Raw genomic sequence first — 20,158 nt, 5'->3', positions numbered from 1 at the left:
AATAACAAACAAAACAAACTAGAACGAGAGGGTTGAGAGAAAAATATTTACTAAGACAGAGGAAAGGAAAAGGATAATCATCAGGACAAATATATATCTCTCTATAGAAATGTATTTAACAAGTGATGCGAAAGCAATTGCTCAACGCTCCCAGGGCAACGCCCAGCTAGCCCTCCAAGCAGCGGGACTGAGCAAAATGAACTCCAACCCCCTTCAAAAATCCTCCTGCTTGATGTCACATGCCACGGAATATGCCTTTGGCCACTTTCAGTCAGCTGTCCTAGTTCTCTTCCGTCCCAAATGCCTGGGTCCTTTGCTGCAAATGGCCTTGGCTCTGGACAGCACTGCTGAGCAGCAACTGCAAACGTTAGCAACATTGTTTTTCCCCTGGAACCAAAACATAAGGTCATACCAGACACACTGAAGAAAACAGTTCAATCCCAGCTGAAACTCAGACAAAGCTGCTGATGGGCGGGGAGGTCTCGGTCTTGGTGTTGGGGCTCGTCTGCCTGGCACTGTGGCCCTTCTACTCCCTGTGCAGTACAGAAGGTGAGCAGTGAATGGGGCAGTGGAGGGTGTGCTGATGGCTATGACCACACTGACCTCATCTCACAGTGTATCAGGGCACCCCATGCTCACCGCTCCAGGAAATGTCTGATTCCCCCAACCCTGTTGCTCTTCTTCCTCGCAACGGGGTTCCTCCCGGCCTCAATCACCTCTGCAGACCCCTGTTAGTCTCTCCCCGGCAGTTCCCTGCCTGTCATGTGCTGAGGAGCCCAGAACTGAACACAGTGGTCCAGATGTGGCCTCACCAGGGCAGAGCAGAAGGGGAGGATCACCTTCCTCAACCTGATGGCCACACTCATTTAATGCACCCCAGGATTATCCAGGTCCTTCTCAAAGCTCCTTTCCAGAAAGTCAGCCCTAACCTGTACTGACAACGACGACTGTGCTGTCTTTGAAGCGTTTTTCAGTAACTCTCACAATGACCACCTCTGTGATTTTGCCAGGCACCAAAGGGAGACTGGCAGGCCTGGAATTGACAAGGTCTTCCTTCTTGTCCTGCCTGGAAACTCAGATGTTTGCCAGCTTCCAGTCAGCTGGGACATCTTGCAATTCCCAAGATCCCTGGATAAACCCCATGGGCCATAGATCTACACGCATGCAACTGGAGCAGCAAATCCCACCCACGTCCACAGCCCACTGGGAGTTTTTCATCAGTGCACTCATGGGCCTGAACCCAGAGCTCCAGGCGTCCCACCACCCATCTACCGTGTTCAAGACAGACGTGAAAAAATAATGCACTGTGTGACTCTGCTTGTTCTATGTCCCGATTTATGAGGTGATCAACCTCATCCAGTAAGGAAGCGATGTCATCTATGGTCCTCCTTTTGCTGGTCACACGAAAAATGTTTCAGTTGTCCCCCACGTTACTGGCCAGCTTCAGCTCAACTGAGCTTTGACAGCATCGACGCTCCCCTCAGAATGGCAGACAGCATTTCTGTAGCTCCCCCATGTGGCCTGATCTGGCTGCCAGTGTCCATTCACCTTCCTTTCCACCTAAACACAAGTAGAAAAGCTGCTCAGATGAGCTGGACTTCGGCCCTGCTTCCTGACTCCCAACTGTTTGAAAATGCCTTCTCTGGTGCTCTTAAGAGATGGCTCTTAAAAAGTGACCAGCACCCTGTGTTACAGCTGTTGTAACTTGACTTGGTAGCAGCAGTGAGATGCCACCAAACAGCAATTCTCCAAAAGGGAATTTTCATCAGTGATAACCAGAGTAAGGAGATGAACAGGAGGGGTTGGATCTGTCCTGCAACCGAGGTCGGGTACCCAAACACGGACGGGGTTTGTATTTCCCTGCTCTCAGCCACACGCACCCTTCCCTGCTGGGCTCACAGTGTAGCTCCCAGTTAACACACGCTGGAACACATCTTGTTTCCAGGGAGCGCTCCCTGCCGGCTGCACCACATTACCCGTCAGGAGAAGGAGTACGCTCTCTGGGGCACTCGCAGGCTCTGTCTCCTGCGAGGGTGTGCGGGTAGCTAAGGAGGCAGGAACTGAAAGTGAAGCTCCGCACCAACTCGGGGCACTATTGTGGACTGTCTCCTCTGTGGATGTGCTTGTGGGAATTGAGTTTAGAACTGCTGCTAAAGCTCTTCCCACACTCACAGCACTGGTAGGGTCTCTCTCCTGTGTGGATTCGCTGGTGGACAATCAGGTAGGAAGAGGTTTTGAAGCTCTTTCCACACTCACAGCACTGGTAGGGTCTCTCTCCTGTGTGGACGCGCTGGTGGTAGCTGAAGCTGGAACTGCTGCTGAAGCTCTTCCCACACTCAGAGCACTCAAAGGGTCTCTCCTCCGTGTGGATACGCTGGTGGCACTTCAATTCAGAACTTCTTTTGAAGCTCTTCCCACACTCTGGGCACTTGTATGGTTTATATCCTGTGTGGACGCGCAGGTGGACAATGAGGTCAGAACTGCTTTTGAAGCTCTTTCCACACTCAGAGCACTCAAAGGGTCTCTCCTCCGTGTGGATGCGCTGGTGGTTGATGAGGGTGGAACTGCTTTTGAAGCTCTTCCCGCACTCAGGGCACTTGAAGGGTCTCTCTCCTGTGTGGATGCGCTGGTGGATAATCACGTTGGAACTGCTGCTGAACCTCTTCCCACACTCCGGGCACTTAAAGCGTCTCTCCCCTGTGTGGATGCGCTGGTGGTCACTGAGATTCGAACTGCTACTGAAGCTCTTCCCACACTCAGGGCACTTAAAGGGTCTCTCTCCTGTGTGGACGTGCTGGTGGTGGATGAGGTGGGAACTGCATTTGAAGCTCTTCTCACATTCTTGGCACTTAAAGGGTCTCTCTCCTGTATGGATGCGCTGGTGGGAGGTGAGGTGAGAATTGCTTTTGAAGCTCTTTGCACACTCTGGACACTTAAAAGGTCTCTCCCCCGTGTGGATGCGATGGTGGACAATGAGGTCGGAGCTGCTTCTGAAGCTCTTCCCACACTCAGAGCACTTAAAAGGTCTCTCTCCCGTGTGGATGCGCTGGTGGCGGAGGAGGTTCGAACTGCTTCTGAAGCTCTTCCCACACTCAGGACACTTAAAGGGTCTCTCTCCCGTGTGGTCCTGCTGGCGCATGAGCAAGTTGCAACTTTTTACGTTCCTCTTTTCACACTCAAGGCATTTAAATCGTATGTCTGCTATGTGGGTACGCTGGCAGTTAACAAGGCCAGAATTCCTTTTAAGGCTGTTCGCACACTCATCACTTGGGTTCTGTCTTTCCTCCTGGCACACTTCCTTGCTCCTTGCGTCTTCAGGCTGCTTTTGACCTGTGCTGAAGTCCAGGGGGTTCCTCACAGTCTCTCCCGGAGGGTTTCCCTGATGCTTCTTCAAGTGCTCTCCTTGCTCCAGGCCCCCTGGGACATCCCTTCTGGCTTTTCCCACCGAGGCACTGCCCCACTGCCATTCAGTCACATCGCACTTCTGCAGCACCTCCTCTGTAGTTGTCATCCTATCACCTGCTGGATGACAGAGGTGATCCAGAAATAACACACTGTGCCAAAATACTGCCCGGTCAGAGATGGCTTCTGCCAGCCCCAACCTCCTCCTGTCCCCCACCGGCTCACCTGGGCTGAGGTCTCCCGCCACGTCCTCCAGGCCAGGCACACCTGGGATCCAGGACCCTTCCCCTTCCTCAAGCAGGGAATTCACCACGGGTTTGGAGGCTGGAAGTGACGTTTCAGTGATACAAACAGTGAGCACGAGAGCATTCCCATCATTCTGGCACAGCTGCTTGTCCAACAACTGCACTATGTGTCTGCCCCTCCACACTTCTGAAACCACCGTAAGGGCCTGAAGGACACTGCCCCTGGTACAGACTGCCCTCCTTTGGATCCTAGCGTGAATTTTACATCTTCAAAAATTGCGCTGGGATAATTTCTTTAAAATTCCCATTAGGTTGCTTTCTTTCTATCCAAACTGCTCAGTGCCCAAGGCTTCCTAAAGGTTTATGGGAATTCATTAAAAAAGCAAATAAAAAAACAGTGAGTCGTCAGGTTGCTGAAGCTGGTGCACAATGCAATGCAACAACACAAGGGCAGTTCACAGGAGCTGACCCAGCCCCTCCTGGCTGACGCCCGCTTGCCAGCAGTGACTCTGGGTCTTGCACTGCTGAGCGCACGAATCCCTTCTGAAACTCATGTAAAACTTATCTACCTTTCGTTTGTGGTGCTGTTGTACTAATCCATAAGTAACTACATTGCAATTATACTAGGCCCAGATTGCAGAGGCTTATTCTGCACAGCCTAAGGAGCCCTAACAAGGACAAAAGGCAGCAAAGCCCACACCCAGCAAAGCCACAAACACACAGATGTCCAGCATCACGTCCCAGTACAGTGCTCACTGCACAATGTCCAGCAGCGCCCACTCCTCCCTGCTGAAATACACAGGCCACATCTGCAAAGCTCATGGGCTCCTGCAAGCAAAGAGGCTCCTTGCTGAGAATGGCCACAGCCCATAGAAGCAGCTCACAGAGGAGAGAAACCGCAGTCCCAGCAGCTTCTCTGTCCCCAGCACATAAATACTGGCTGAAGGCACAACCCTCTCCCCATGCATTTCACATCCCTCACCCCATGGCCTCTCCTGCCTGCTTCCCCATGCCCCTACCTGAGATGGATGTACTGCGGCCATTTCTTGCTCTCCTGCAGGTAATATGTCAGGGATGATCACAGGTGAAAGGCACAAGTTTCACTAGAGCCTGCTGGGACAAGAAAAATGGCAGGGGAGGTGTGAGCGAGCGCAGCAGTCCCTGTCCAAGAATAGCCCTCCCCAGCCCATCTGCAGGGCATTGCACGTGGGTAAAAGCCACCTGGGACTCAGACCAGCAGCAATGCACCCATCTCCAATCTTATCACGTCACTGTTACTACTGTTACACGTCACTAAAGCCTCTCTACATTACATCAATCCATATATTCCGGCTTCTCCCCCAAAAGTACATATTGTAGTGGGATGCATCCATTAGAAATTGGTGAAGTCTGCACAATGGCAACTAGGGTATCCCTATACCAACTGATTTGAAGAGTTGTGGACTGAATTCAGTCTCAAACTCTTACATGAATGGACTCGAGACAATTGTTACAACTGAGAAACAAGAGATCATTAGGGGCTGTAAAAGGATGAAAACGTGGAACGGTGTTCTATGCAGAATGGCGAGATTGGACGTTACACATGAAGCAAGGGACAACAGAAACAAACTGAAATGGGGAGCAGAAATTAAAGAAAATAACTTTAAAAAATTGTAAACAGATTTCTGAAGCTGGAGTAATGCATCATGGAAAGAAACTCATTAGTCCTTGGCAATCCTAGCGTCACAATTCGTAATCAGCCCACTGATATTGTCTTCAGTGTAACTGCAGCACACCAGAAACGAGATAACAGTCAAGGAAAAAAGAGTATTTCAGACCCTCCACAGTCAGCGCCAGCAAGGAAAGGAAAACATACTCCCAGTTCCTTCAGCTCCCAGGGGGATGGTAAGGCCTGAAGGAAGAACAAACAGTGCCTGCAAGGCATTGGGACTGCCCTTCGAAGGAAAAGTAGTATCAGTAAGTGAACAATGACAGCCCATATAAACACGCTAATTCCAGTGGGACTTTAAGGCCCGTTGGCAAATTCTTCTCAAGAAACGAAGGAGCACAAAGTTTAATCTAAACCTGACTGGCTTTTGGAAAGCTGAGCGTGCAACTCAGACAGCACAGAGTTAAGATCACCAACGGAAACAGAGCAAAACGCTGTGCTCCAAATTGCCAATGCCGATTCCCCTCCCTCTGGCAAGACATGCACGTCAGGCACTCACTCTGCAGCAATCATGCAGGGCTTTTAGCACTTGGAACAGATGACTTGGGTGCTCATTCCTTCGGTTTGGTTGTTAATCCCAGCCCCCACAGAAACAAGGAAGGCTGCAGTGCGTGCATTTTACAGAGCACCTACACACGTTTAATGCCAAAAGTCACTGATGTGCCACAATACCCCGTTTCTGCTGTGGCACGTGGGGTGGGATTTCTGAAGTGACCGTGGATTTGGAAAAGAATAACTGCTGTCTGTGACTCACAACCGTTTATGCCACACACACGCTCCAATATGACCAACCGACTCACTCCCAAATATATGAAATCGCACCGACCTACCGTAAGCTTCCAGTGAAGGGAACTTGTCCTAAAGAAACAAACACCCCTCACAGTCCTCGGAAGGTCGACCCAGCCATCTTCTTGTCCCACGGATACAGAACAGACGCGGATCCGCCGTTCGGCCAAAAGGAACGCGCTCGGCCATCGGGTTTGGGATCACCTCTTGCACTGCTCCCACCACAGCGCGGTCCCGGCACCTTCCCGTCCCGCCGAAGAGATGGCCGCTCTGCCGGTCCCGAACCGGGACCCCGAGAGAAGAGCCGCTCTGCACGGCGAGGGGAGGCCGCAGGCCCGAGTCCCAGGCCCCGGCCCCGGGCCGCTTCCCCGCCGCGCTCCGATCGCGGCCCACGCGGCCTCAGCGCACGGAGCGCGGCTCCTCGGGGCGGAGCGGGAAGCGGCAGCCAGCGGGGCCACCCGGAGCTTCCCCAGCGCCGAGCAACGGGCCCCGCGGAGGGGCGGGGCCTGGAGCCGGGGCTGGAGCAGATCCCGATGGGATGTGCGTTGAAACCCGCTGTGGGTCAGGCCGAGGCCATTCGTTCCCCGTGTGCCTCCGCCAGAAGCTGTGGGGATTCCGCAGTTCCACGGTTCCGGCACGGACGTGTCTGTGCTGACTCCGTGATTCTGAGATCAGTCTATGATTCCGGATTCTGTCATTCGCCCTCTGATTCTCTGACTCCAGCCAGCGCACACAGCTGCACAGGGAAGCGGCCGCTCACGCCTCACCCCACTTCCTTCCCCTCCTTCTCATCCCCTGGCTCAGGGAACACTCATTTTGGATCAGCCTCCTGCAGGCAGTGGGGTTCTGCCCATCGGCATTATCAAAGAGTAGGTGTTGGCTCGCCAGGGGCGAGGACACTGTGCGCAATCCAAAAGTGAAACCAGAACTGAGATATCACCCGTAACATTGATTTGAAGAAACTGATGCATATAAACTTAACGGCAAAGTTTTGTTGCTGTTCAGTCAGGTATTCTTTATTAGCAGCACCAGGAAGCACCTGGGATAATTCCACCTTAAGCACTTTAAAGAGGCATGATTCAGAGTCCGTGGCATTTCCACAGATAGTACATATTCATCGGTTACCCTCGAAATAATTAACATATAAGCACTCATCTCATGTGCCGATTTATGAGATTTTCCGGTCTTCTATTCCATAGTCTTTTCTGCCATCTACCGTCCATTTACTATCATGACTGTCCAGTTGACAGCCTTTTCCTTCTTCCAATGCTCTTCTCCACTCACCCTCTGGATGAACTCTCTTCATTGTCGAATGCTCAGCAGGAGATTGCCTATTATAAGTAACTTATAGGTATCAATTCTATGATTCTATGATCAAAATTGAAATATTTGCTCACTCAGCACTCAACCATTATTTCTGAACATCTGCTTATCCATGGACAGGGATAAGTTTGGCAATGTGTCTCTTAAGGATATATACCGGGGTTTTGGAAGATGAGGAGGCTTCTTTAGATGTCTGATAAGTCTATTTGCATCATTTCCTTATTGTGTTTCTTTTGCTGTAAAACAGAATAGCCTTATAACATGCTTTCTAGTCTATAATGCTACATCTACTATTTACAATATCTAAAAGCTATTACAGTTTTGCAAGCAAGAGCTAATCACATAATACAATTCAACAGCTATATTTTAAAAAATATGCCACTGAAATGTATTATGTATTTACTTCAAATCAACATCCAGCAGCAGAACGCCTTCAGTGCGGCTCAGACTGCAGCTGCTGCAAAGTCCCTGGACCCTCATTGCCCAGGGATGCCTTCACCTTCAGCTTCTTCACCTTCTTCCTCTGAGGATCTAATTAACAACTCACAATCTTGTTGGTGAATTCTGAGTCTACATTTTAATTCCTGCATCACACGCTGATTAACAGCAGATCTCCCAAGGGTCCACAGACATCTTTGTGGCCTTCCACTGAACACCTTCTGGGAGATTCCTGTCTTTTTTAACTGGGGAGCCCAGAACGGGACACAGTATTCTAAATGTGGCCTCACCAGGGCAGAGTAGAAGAGGTGGATCATCTTGCTTGACCTGCTGGCTATGGGGGTGTAGTGTGGCTGAGCATGGGCAGTGTACAGAGATCACCTTTCTGTTTTAAAGCAGAGACCCAAAGCCGAGTATGTGGGGAAGCTGTAGCATGGGGATGGAAGCGGTCAGCTCCAGTTGGAACTCTGCCTTCTCTGTTTGCTCGCCCAGAGAGTGCCACAGTGTGAGGAAAGGGTTAAGTGCTCAGCCCTGCTTGGCCTCACATGCTCAGCAGGGAAGAGTAGGCTCTCTCCTGGAAATGGCACCAATGGCTCTGTCTCTGTGCAGCGCTGCCAACTGGGCCAAGCTCTGTCCCAGAGTGTGCCAGGAGCAGCAGCCCTGGAGGTGACACAATGCCAACAGCACTGTTTGGAGAGGACATCAATGCCAGAGAAGTGTGAGCTCTGGGAGACACAGAGCACTGGAGTCAACTGAAGGCAGACTCCCACGCTACTAGCAGTCACCCACTGCATGGCCATGAGGGAAGACAAGTTCTGGGCTCAGGAGGGCTGTAACACTGTGATGGGATGACTTTGTGCAGTGGTCTGTTGCAGTTGTGTAGCAGCTGAATGACCTTGTTTGTCTTTGCACAGCGCTTCTTTGTCTCCTCCTGTAATGTATATCATCACAGCCATACAGGGGACACAGTACCTGCTGGCCGTCCCCATTAATATGAGTAACTATTGATTAACTCAACGAGAATGAACTCGCCTCCAAATAGTAGCCTGAGGATCGGTAAACCGAAGGGCAGACATGTCCTATCCACTGAGCAGCCTGGCCCAGCCCCAGGCATGCATCCATCTCTCACGACAACCACACAGTGGTGTGCAACTGGCACTGTCTGAGTTGAAACCGGGACAGAGGAAGGCTGCAGTACCGTGCTAACTCACCTTATGTCAGGCAAGTGTGACTCCTGTTTCATAGATACATGACCTGCAAATTTCCAAATGGAGCATACAGAGTTGCAACCAGACATCCAACTAAAAAAATTGGTCACGTCTCTTTACCAGACTTTGGTAACACCTCTCCTGCTAGAGAGAAATATCCCTCACTTTGCAATTTCACCTAACGCATGGTGTCATGTTTTGGTGGTACGTACAATTTTGAACAAATATTTTCAAGGATGAAGCACAAGAAGAATAAAATTTCATCAATGATCTCTGACGAGGACCTTAAGAACTCACTGAGAAGTGCAGCCACCTCCATGAGTAGAGCTGTAGTGCACAAGTTTCATGAAAATAAGGTCAAATATTCCAAAAGATTTTTGTTTTTGTTACTCTCTCTTTTTACAAACATTTTAATAAAAAAAAAACAAAAAACAAAAAAAAACTGTTGTGGCTTAGATAAACCTTAGATAAACACACTATATGACATACAAAAACTGATCTGAAAGTAATGCCTCTGTTGGCTCACAACATAGAGGCAGATATTGATGGGATGGCAATAGAGGTTGAACCTTCCTGCCAATATCCTGTTACATGTACTGGATTGCTCTCATCTCCTCTGTGTCTATCATTTAATTATCTCCACTTCCAGCCTCCAAACACATGGTGATCTCCGTGCATGAAGGTGGGGAAGACCCTTGGACCCTAAAAGTGCATAGCCTAGAGGACATGGCAGGAAACCTCAGCCCAGGTGAGCTGGTGGGGGAGAGGAGGAGGTTGAGGCTGGAAAAAGCCATTTCTGACTGGACAGTATTTTGGCACAATGTGTTATTTCTGGATTACCTCTGGAATCCAGCAGGTGATGGGATCACAATCATAAGGGAGGTTCTGCATAAGTGTGATGTGTCTGAATGGCAGTGGGATAGTGCTTCGGTGGGGAAAATCAGAAGAGATGTCCAAGGGGGCCTGGAGCCATAAAGGATACAAACCTTACAAGTGCCCTGGATGTGGGAACCGACAGTGTTCCACCACCAGTGCATCCACACATGGAGAGAGACCCTTTAAGTGTTCTGAGTGTGGGAAGGGCTTTACAAGCATTTCTAATCTCAACTCCCACAAGCACATCCACAGAGGAGACAGAACATAGAAGTGTCCCGAGTTTGCAAGAAACTTCAAAGGCAGTTCCTGCGTTGTGATCGACCTACACATCCTTACAGGAGACCAAGTCTGCAGTGCTTTGAATGTGGGAAAAGCTTCAGCCAGAGTCCCAGCCTGGTCAGCCATCGTGTGGTGACAAACCTTACAAATCCCTTGAGCAGAGGGTGAAGCAGTGGCTTAATGTGGTGCAACCAGCAGGGAGCGCTTGATGTAAAGAAGATGTGTTCCAGCGTGTGTTAACTGGGAGATACACTGTGAGCCCAGCAGTGAATGGTTCATATGGCAGAGAACAGGGAAATACAAACCCTGTCCATGTTTGCATACCCGACCTCGGTTGCAGGACAGATCCAACCCCTCCTGTTCCCTTCCTTGTTCTGGTTATCACTGATAAAAATCATATTCTGCTTTCCTGACTTCTCCAGTTCCGCACTCCATTACTAGTAGAATTTCTGCTTGGTGGCATTTTACTGCTGTCACTAAGCCAAGACAGAATGGCAGTGACATAGAGATTTGAAGTTCCCTCCGTGAAATCCTGCTTCAAAGCCCCCTGAATTAGCAAGCCTCCTCTCCTGAGTTTTGACCCCTGGGGAATGGAAGAGAGCACTAACTGGGAAGAAACTGTGTCTCAGCCAGAGATACTTGAGAGTTGCACTGCGTGTCCAGCAGGCAGTGGTGCATGTGTTATATGCTTAAGGGTCATGATTCCCACTCAAGTGCTCAGAGGAAATGCTCACATTTTTACTTGGGCTCATTTGGGCGAGCCAGCTGCTGTTTTTGTCTCCAGAAGAGCATATCTAAGTTTTCCCATGCTTTGGATGATCTGTAGTTCCCTTCTTGGACTTAGATCTGTTCTTGGTGTTTGGGGCCAAAGTAAATTCCTGCTCCCCCTTCTTTTCTGGCATGGGAATTATGTATATTGCTCTTTTCCTGCTGGGGGTAGGGTGTTGAGAGGACATGCAAAGGAGACTCCAGAGTGGGATGTGGCACAGCCACCAGAAACTCTCAGGCTGTGGGCAGGGGGATCAGAAACACCTTTCTGCTTGTGCTGCCTACAAGAAGAGATTTTGCCATGGCTCAAACCTTGTGAGGCACCAGAAGTGCATCATTAGATATTGGCTAATTCATATGAGATGTAGGCCCTGCAACACTTCTCACCACACAGGAAGTGTAAGGAAAAGAGGTGGCATCACTGGCACCCTCTCTGGAAAAGGGACTTACATCCAGGACCTTCTGATGGTCTCTTTTCCTGTTAATAGAAGAAGATCTCTCCCCATGCCCAGTTTTCTCTTCTGCTCTTCCTGCAAGCAGCTTTTTGAAGCCATTTCTTAAGGAAGTCCAGCTGTGTAGGGATGTTCTGTGTGCATGTGTTCCTGTCAGTAATTTTGGAGTCCACTGATGATTCAGATATAAAGGTCAGGAGAACAGTAGAATGTCTCTTGGAGATTGACTAAAAATGACCTGCAAGCAGAAGAGGTCATCCTACCTGCAAGCTTTCACAGAGAACCAGCCAATCCCTTCATCCTTGTGTTAGACATCAGACAAGTCATGTGGAAGAGATCAGCCTTGGAAGTTAAGCTTGGTTTGCTCAGCTCCTCATACACCTGATCATTGCATCCCTTGTGTGGCTAATGGCCTTTCTGTGGGGTGTAAAAGGGGAAAAGTGAGGAAGGAGAGTAAACTAGCTGAGTTGTCCTGGAGCTTTTGTTTTCACTGTGTTCTGGCCCTACTTTCCTATGAAGCGTGGTAGGACAGGGAAAGGTGCAAGAAGGTCTGACTCCAGGTCCCTGCATGCTTCTGGGGGAAGGCCAGTTTGGCACACAGCCCCATCTCCCTTCCTAACGCAAACTTGCACGGGAGGGTGTGCAGGGAGGGCTTTGTCACTCAGCCAGTTCAACCAGCAGTTGTATTCACCCAGCAGAAATGTATGCCCTCTGTGTAACACGCGAGCTCTGCACAGCCCAGAGCTGGTGCAGCCTCACAGACAGAGTTCAACAGTGAACAAGCAGCTTTCCAGGTCTCCATCTTCATTTCTTTTTGGTCTTGGCATCCATCCAAATTCGGAGGCATGGCATGCTGATGAGGCACTTGGATCTGCTCCACCTGGAGTTGGGCACATTGGAGCAGACTGTAAACGTCTCTATAGCAATACTCACATTAGGATGTGTAAGCAAGAAGTGCTTGAGAATCTTAAGCAAGAGAATCTTTAGCTTGGTCCTGGAGCGACAACATCAACTACCTAAGTGAAGTGTGATGTGAAGTGTTCTATCATATGTGTACTGGATAGCTTTGGGCTCTCCAGGACAGATAGGCAGGGCAGGTGAGATGGGATGGTGTTGCTGTAGGTAATGTTGGGCTGGAATGCATGGAGCTTGCTTTTGGCAATAATGTGGCTGAGAGCCTCTGGGAATGGATTAATAATAAAGCGGATATCACTGTGAAACTTCACTGTAAGCCACTCAGCCAAGTCAATGATAAGTTATTTATTCTGTATGTAATTTGGGGACATATCTAGAATAATTATATATTATATAGTATATAATAGCATTATATATAATAATATATATAATAGATAAACAGGAATCAAGTGTTCTTGCAAAATAAAATATAGGAAGAACAAAAGAAGGACAGGGGGTCCCTGTAAAACAACATAAAGAAAAAGCTGAGAAGAAGAATTTTGGTCACAGAGATCTGGTTAAACAAACTTTTCTTGCGAGGATATGGCAGGGCATGCTAGCTTATCACCTGCATGTATATCTGATTTGCTGGGCAGAACAAAGAGAGATAGACTTTACAGGATTGAAATATAGTTCTAGTTGGCAAAACAACAAACTCTGAACCCAGATTTCGAAGTATGTATTAACAAAGAAAATGAAGAGAGGTACCTACAGGGAGGATGGCTGAAGAATGTGAACCCCAAATACTTCCACCTGAATCATGAGAACAGCTTTTCTGTATTGTGAAAACAGTTCTTCCCAGATTTGGGAAGAAGAATTCAGTTAACCTGGACAGTGTTACCCCAGGGATTTAAGAACATCCCCACAGTTTTTGGAAATCAAGCTAGCCAAGGAATTGGAGGAGTTGGACCCTCCCTCTAGCAACAGAATTCTGCTCCAGTATGTAGTTGGTCTCCTGATTGCAATGGAGAATAAAGAGGAATGCTATCAATGGACAGTAAGCCTACTCAACTTCCTGGGGCTAAGGGGATACAGAGTATCTCAGCAGAAGGCCCAAATAGTACAGACCCAAGTAACCTGTTTAGGTTTCGCACTGTCAGGAGGACAGCATGAACTAGGAAAAGAGAGAAAGCAAGCAATATGTAGAACTCCCAAGCCCATCACAGCAAAGGACTTGCGGACTTTCTTAGGAATGACAGGATGGTGCCAATTATGGATTCATAATTATGGGCTATTAGTCAAACTGTTATACTAGCTGCTGAAGGAAAATACAGCAAAATTAACTTGGAATGGAGAAGCTAAAAGGGCATTCTGGGAATTAAAGCAGAGACTGATGGAGGCCCTGGCCCTGGGACTCCCAGATGTGATCAGGCCATTTCTTTTATTTTCACATGAAAAACAAGGAATAGCTATGGGAGTCCTGGTGCAGGAACTAGGGCCATACAGAAGGGCAGTAGCTTATTTCCCTAAACAACTGGATGAGGTAAGCTAGGGCTGGCCTGCCTGCTTGAGAGCAGTAGCAGCAGTAATCCTAAATGTACAAGAAGAATGGAAATTTACTATGGGGCAAAGAATAACTGTATTTGTATTACATACAGTTACCACAGTTTTAGGGGGAAAAAAAAAAAAGGCACTGTTGGCTGTCATCCTCCTGATTCCTAAAATATCAGGCAATCCTGGTTGAACAGGATAATGTAATGATAATGACAGCTAACACTGTAAATCCAGCTTCCTTCCTCAGTGGCAATACAACTGAACCCATAGTGTGAGATTGTCTGCAGACAACTGAAGAAGTATACTTCAACCACCAGAACCTAAAAGGCCAGCCCTTGGAAGACACAGAAGTGACCTGGTTTGTGGATGGGAGCAGCTTTATATGTCAAGGTCAGCACAAAGTCGGGTATGCTTTTACCACTCATCAGGACATAACAGAAGCGCACCTTTTACTGACTGGGACATCAGCACAGAAGGCAGAAATTATTGCTTTGACGAGAGACCTTGAGCTGGCTAAAGGTAAAAGAGCTGATATCTGGATTGATTCTAAGAATGCCTTTGGCATTTTACACGCTCATGGGAATATATGGAAAGATAGAGGGCTGTTAACAACTCAAGAGAAAGGAATCAAACATGTTCCTGAGATTCTGAAGTTGTTAGAAGCAGTCAAGAAACCACAAAAAATCACAATAATGCACTGCATAAGTCATCAGAAAGGTAACACCTCACAAGAACGGGGAAATAATTTGGCAGATCAAGCGGCAAAAAGGACGGCAGAACAAATAGCATTAGAACTATCTCTAGTTCCACAAAAGAGAGCAAGTAGCCTATTAAATGAGGTAAAACCTGTGTATTCATAGGAAGATCATAAGTTGGTACAAGATCTAGAGGAAAAAGAAAATGAGGGTTGGTTTTACACACCAGATGGAAAGCTGATAATTCTGTATCAGCTTGCATGGCTCATTATAAAACAGGAGCATAATGCAGCTCACTGAGGAATAGAACCTTTTCATAAATACTTAATGGAGAAAATGGTTTGCCGAAACTTGTACACTGTCGCCAGCTAAGTAACAAGACAGTGTGAAGTACATTTAAAAAACAATCCAAATATAGTAACTAAGCTGCAATTAGGAACCATAGGAAAAAGAAATTTACCTGGTCAACAATGGCAGATAGATTTTTCAGAACTTCCCTGATTGGGGTATCAATTCTTGTTGATTTTAACAGATATTTTTTTCTGGGTGGCCCAAGGTTTTTCCTCAAAGAACAAATAAAGCAAGAGAAGTTACAGAGGTATTATTGAATGAAATAATACCTAGGCTTGGGGTGCCTGATGTGATATCATCAGATAGGGGCACACATTTTTTGGGGGGGAAAAGGTAGTACAACAGATTAGCAAACTCCTGGGAATTGATTGGCAACTGCACACCCATTATAGGCCCCAAGGAAGCAGTCAGGTTGAAAAGATGTACCATCTACTTAAGCAACAGATAGCCAAAATATGTTAAGAGACTAGTCTCCACTGGTACCAAGCTCTTCCTATGGCTCTCCTATGGATAGATTTGACTCTTACTCCAAGAGTCAAATCTTGGAGTAAGGAAGGATTAAGCCCTTTCAAAATCCTATATGGTAGGCCCTAAAAAATAACTGAACAGGGGGATCTAAAGCAACTAGGATAGGGTGAAATAAGACAATATGCACAAGTCTTGGGACACCAGTTACAGAAAATAAATAAAAGAGTGTTATCTACTTGAGGCAAGGGATTAGATCATCCAATCTATTCTACTAATATGGGGGATTGGGTATACATCAAAAGTTTTTCAGGTGATCCACTGGAAGAGAAATGGAAAGGACCTTACCAAATTTTAGTCACCACCCATACTGCAGTGAAGACCAGGGAGGTACGTTTGTGGATCCACTACTCCAGGATCAAGAAGGCTTCAAGCACCCAGTGGACCTCTACCCAGAAGGGACCTTTGAAACTTACGATAAGAAAACAGAACAGTTAGTTTTTGTCTATCTTGTATACTTGTGATGTTTGCTTTAGATTGGCCAGAATATATATAGATAATGTTAACTGAAAACTTTACTCAAGCTTTGAATGTTTCAGATTGTTGGGTATGTTCAGCCCTCTCCAGAGGGGAAGGAAGGGTGCCAGTTTACGGAGTAGTTGCAGTATAAATTGAACAATACCAGATTGGCTAATAAATCAGATGGCAAAAGATGGAGGAAATTGTAAACATGGGGAAGAAAATCAGCATAAATTAGGTCCAAAATTTTACCTATTAGTCATTAATAATACCTGGCCCATTTTTATAGACAGGAATAATGACAGTGCAAACCCTATTAATGTTGGATGGAGGAATCTGTCAGGCTTAGGGTATAGCTGGGAATATGGCAATCCTGGGATGACAACTGGAGAAAATGACATGGCCAGATGGCAGGAATGTAGCAAATGTGATTGTAGGACCAATAGCACTACAGCATGGTTCAGGGATAAAGACATACTAGCTATAGTGGGAATGGGGACTGCACTGATGAAGCACATGCAAAAACCATATAAGTTTCCTTTTGGATATTGGTGGCTGTGTAGAGACGGATATGCATGTAAAATAACCCCCACTGAATTGGACTGGGACATGCATGGTGGGTTATCTGATGTCTCAGACAAGTATGTGTACTAGAACAGAGCCCTCATGAGGGGTCTTAAGAACCACATCGCTACAAATTAAAAGAGGGAATAATCCACTATATGATTCCACTTGGAATAATCCAAGTCCATAGACCTTCAGGATTCCATAGCTTTGTTTGGTGGCTAATTCCAGCACTAAGAGTCAGTGAACTGGAAAAAGCAATAGCTAATGCATTAGCCACTATGGAGAGAATTGAGAACTTAACTTTGGATGCCATCCAGGGTTGGCAAACAGTGATTTATTCTCTGAGTAAAGTAGTCTTACAGAATAGAATGGCTCTAGATCTCCTTACAGCAAAGGAAGGAGGAGTTTGTATAATAATTAACCAGAGTTGTTGTGCTTATGTGGACCAAAATCAATGGGTAGAAACTTATCTGCAGGCAATTTGGGAACAAGTCAAAGTGCTACACCAAGTCTCCTTAGATGACACTTCATTTGGATTTACGAACATATGGAATAAGCTCACTAACTGGCTCCCTAACTTTGCCTGGCTAAAGCAACTGGTTGCAGTGTTATTTGTACTAATTATACTCATAGTGTTAACCTGTATATGTGTGCAGTGCTCTCTCTGGTGTTGTTGAAAAGGTCTAGATTATTACATCACCTGGAAGAGATATCATGCGAACCTCCAGGTGGAAAAGGGAAAATACTTTAGGAAGACATTGATGGATAACAGTGTGTTCTAGGCAAAAGAATTTCCCTTGCACATAGAAAAGGGGGGATTGAATCATGAGAACAGCTTTTCTATATTGTGAAAACAGCTCTTTTCACATAACTTGAGCGAACTTAAGCTGAAGGACAGGTGATGTACACATGCAAGCCCAAGACTAGAGTACATACTCCATGGAAGCTCACTATTAAATAATGATAAGAAAGTAGGATAGATATCCTATTATTGAAGATAGGACAGACAAAACAGATGCCTCAGCATAATGCAATACCCATGAGAACTGGTTGAAGCTACACCCCTTAGAAGAGTTGGAAATTTACAGCAAGGATGAATCACATGACCACCAGAGATGTTAATCATTTCTTGGAATTTCTGTCCATTGCCTATGTCCTTGGAATGTAATGAATACATATACACTGTGCCTTTAAATATGTAGTTGCTGCTTCTCTTGGTGTGCGTGTTTGGTGGGAGTGATCCTCCATGCACCCAGCACTGTAGTGAAGGGAATACCTGCCTGACATAACTCATTGTTGTGTCAAGCTAATTTGTTGGTTTTCTCGGCTTCACACCAATGGGGAAATGGGGAAGAGCTCACCAGCATTGGGGAACACAGATAAAAGAGGGGCTGTATCCCCGTGTACTTTGACAGACCCTACAGGGGTATGCCTCAGTGGACTCTCCCTTTATTCTAAAACAGAAAGCAGAAGACTCTCCTCTGTCTCTTTTGGGGGTAAAGATGATTGAGCAAGCTTATTAAGCTCTCCTAACATCCATGTGATACCATAAGACGGTTGATCAGGAAACTCTCTAAGGCTCAAGTTGCAGTGATAGGAAGCAGACATTCTTACATAACTTACACAAAAGATCTTCAGTTTATATACATAACTTGTACTACATATGCAGAACGTTTCCAAGCAGTATGGGTGGGAATAATGCTAAAACCTCCTAACATTCAACACTTGATTCTTTTAAAGGATTTCATGATGCGCTTCCAGGGCCTGGCAAACTGTTGGATTGGGCTGCACAGTGAAGAAGAGGACACCCAGTGGATGTGGAGCGATGGCACAGCCTTCACCAACTGGTCAGTCTGTCCAGCTGTCTGGGCCAGGATTTCCCACGGGCTCTCTTTGGGATGGGGACCTTCTCCGGGTGCCACAGCCATGGTTTCCCCTGGACTGCTCAGCTCCCTAGTGCTGCACCCTGAGCCCTTCTGCCCTTCCCCAGGAGAGGTAGCCCCAGCTTTTCTCAGTGCACTGGGGCACCTTTCCCATTCTCTTCCCTCTTGAGCATAGACTCGAGCTGTGAGGTGGAGGCCAATGTACGTACCTGAAAGGGGACAGGATCAGCTCATCCCTGTGCCACCTACACAGACACTGGGTCTGCAGCAGAGCTGACCACTTTGTCCTCTGGAAGCAGAAGACGCACCCACAATGAGAGACACCGTCACCACCAACCTCGTGCCAGTGCTGCTGTGGGCGAACCTCTCAGATGCCCCTTCCCAGTGCTGCTGTACTTGTGTCTGCACAAAACTAGGCAGCAGCTCCTTGTTGTCTCTCAGAACCATGTCTTTTTATGCACCATGCCCTCAAAGAGCCACGGAATCTCAGTGTGGTGTTCCCTGCTTTCTGTCTGATGTCACTTCTGGATGCACCCACGGCTGAGGATGGTTTCACTCTCCCATCTCTCTGTACACGTCTCTGATGTCACTTTTGGTGCATAACAGCTGTATCATTGGGAGACAGTCTTTGTTTCTTGGACACATCAGTATGTAGGAATGGATGCAGGAAGTAAAACAGATCCTCACAAGGAGTCAAAGTTGAAAATAAAAAGGAGAGAAGCGGGAAGATCGTAAATTGAATCACTTAGATAACTTGCCTTTCCCCCCCTCCCCCATCCTTAAAGTTTGAAAGAATTCAAGCCGCAACAATCTCTGCAAAGGCTGGGAGTGGCCGTGCTGCTGATCCCATGCAGGGTCCTAGAGAGAGTACACATTCTGAATTACTGAGGGAATTGGAACAATTTACGCAGGATGTTAATGCCCTCCCCCTTTTTACTAGCAGAAAGGCTAGGAATTTCAAGAAAGAAATGAATTCCTTAATTGAGGATCCCTTAAGGGTAGTAATTAGATCCATTTCTAGGGCCTAATTTCTACTCATGGATGGGAATTATGTCTATCATGAGTATGTTGTTTACTGGAGAAGAAAGAGATGTGATTAGGTGGGCAGCTATGCAACAGTGGGAAACAACACAGAGGGAAGGCTGGGACCTGGAGGGAGGAGGAGAGAAGGATTCAAATGGTAAATTGTACTGGCTGTAGTCACCACATGTTTATGCAGTGAAAGTGTTAGCTAAGAAGCTGTTATGGGACAAGGGATGTCTAAAGAGATACCGAAAAGATCCCCTGGGTTGTATTTTGGTTCACAGGAGAGAGGTTGCTGGTGAGCCAGGGGGGATATTGAAAAAGAAACTGGGAACATAAATGAAGCAATGGGATCAGTTTTCTGTTTGAGTGTCCTTATCATGAGACCAAGTACTGGGTATTTCTGGAAACTAAAGAACTGTATTTGATTTGTGGGTTTTCAAGGGAGTGGGACAAGCTATTTTAATGCTATATGGGAGTGTAATTGTTAATGGTATATGGAAGTGCAATTGTTAATGGTACATGGAAGTGTAATTGAGGGTATGAATAGTGGAATTGCAGAGTTAAGGGAAAACAGTGAGTTTGAGATATTAGAGCATGTGATCTGCTCTAGCCAAAGCAGATAGGTGCCTGCATGAGAACACATCCCCCGAACTGCCACGTCAGCTTGACCTTTATATCATCTGCTCACAACCATGCCAGGTAGACAAACTAGACGAGTG

General features: G+C 46.9%; 4 protein-coding genes across 4 annotated transcripts in view; 2 read left to right on the top strand and 2 right to left on the bottom strand.

The window, feature by feature from the left end:
* Positions 1–20,158, top strand: part of MHCY15 (major histocompatibility complex Y, class I heavy chain 15) — a 295,994-nt gene that overhangs the window by 68,169 nt on the left and 207,667 nt on the right.
* Positions 1–20,158, top strand: part of MHCY4 (major histocompatibility complex Y, class I heavy chain 4) — a 311,182-nt gene that overhangs the window by 116,325 nt on the left and 174,699 nt on the right. The gene's annotated exons all lie outside the window — the stretch shown is intronic.
* LOC124417249 (C-type lectin domain family 2 member I-like) overlaps positions 1–20,158 on the bottom strand; it is a 246,597-nt gene that overhangs the window by 63,462 nt on the left and 162,977 nt on the right. The window lies entirely within an intron of this gene.
* On the bottom strand, positions 33–6,569 carry LOC121106921 (zinc finger protein OZF-like). The gene is made up of 4 exons (XM_040648720.2): positions 6,186–6,569; positions 4,667–4,757; positions 3,628–3,726; positions 33–3,522 (listed from the first exon to the last, which is right to left on the bottom strand). The coding sequence occupies exon 4, from the start codon at positions 3,509–3,511 to the stop codon at positions 2,093–2,095; it is 1,419 nt and encodes a 472-aa protein (XP_040504654.1). The 5' UTR covers positions 3,512–3,522; positions 3,628–3,726; positions 4,667–4,757; positions 6,186–6,569; the 3' UTR covers positions 33–2,092.

This window comes from Gallus gallus, chromosome 16, assembly GCF_016699485.2.
Source record: "Gallus gallus isolate bGalGal1 chromosome 16, bGalGal1.mat.broiler.GRCg7b, whole genome shotgun sequence".
NCBI classification, from domain to species: Eukaryota; Metazoa; Chordata; class Aves; order Galliformes; family Phasianidae; genus Gallus; species Gallus gallus.
Note: the sequence above shows the minus strand (reverse complement) of the source record. Positions and strands in the feature narration are given on the sequence as shown.

What these genes read in the sequence shown, in the direction of transcription:
- LOC121106921 (XM_040648720.2), bottom strand. Translation starts at nt 3,511, where the DNA reads ATGACAACTACAGAGGAGGTGCTGCAGAAGTGCGATGTGACTGAATGG.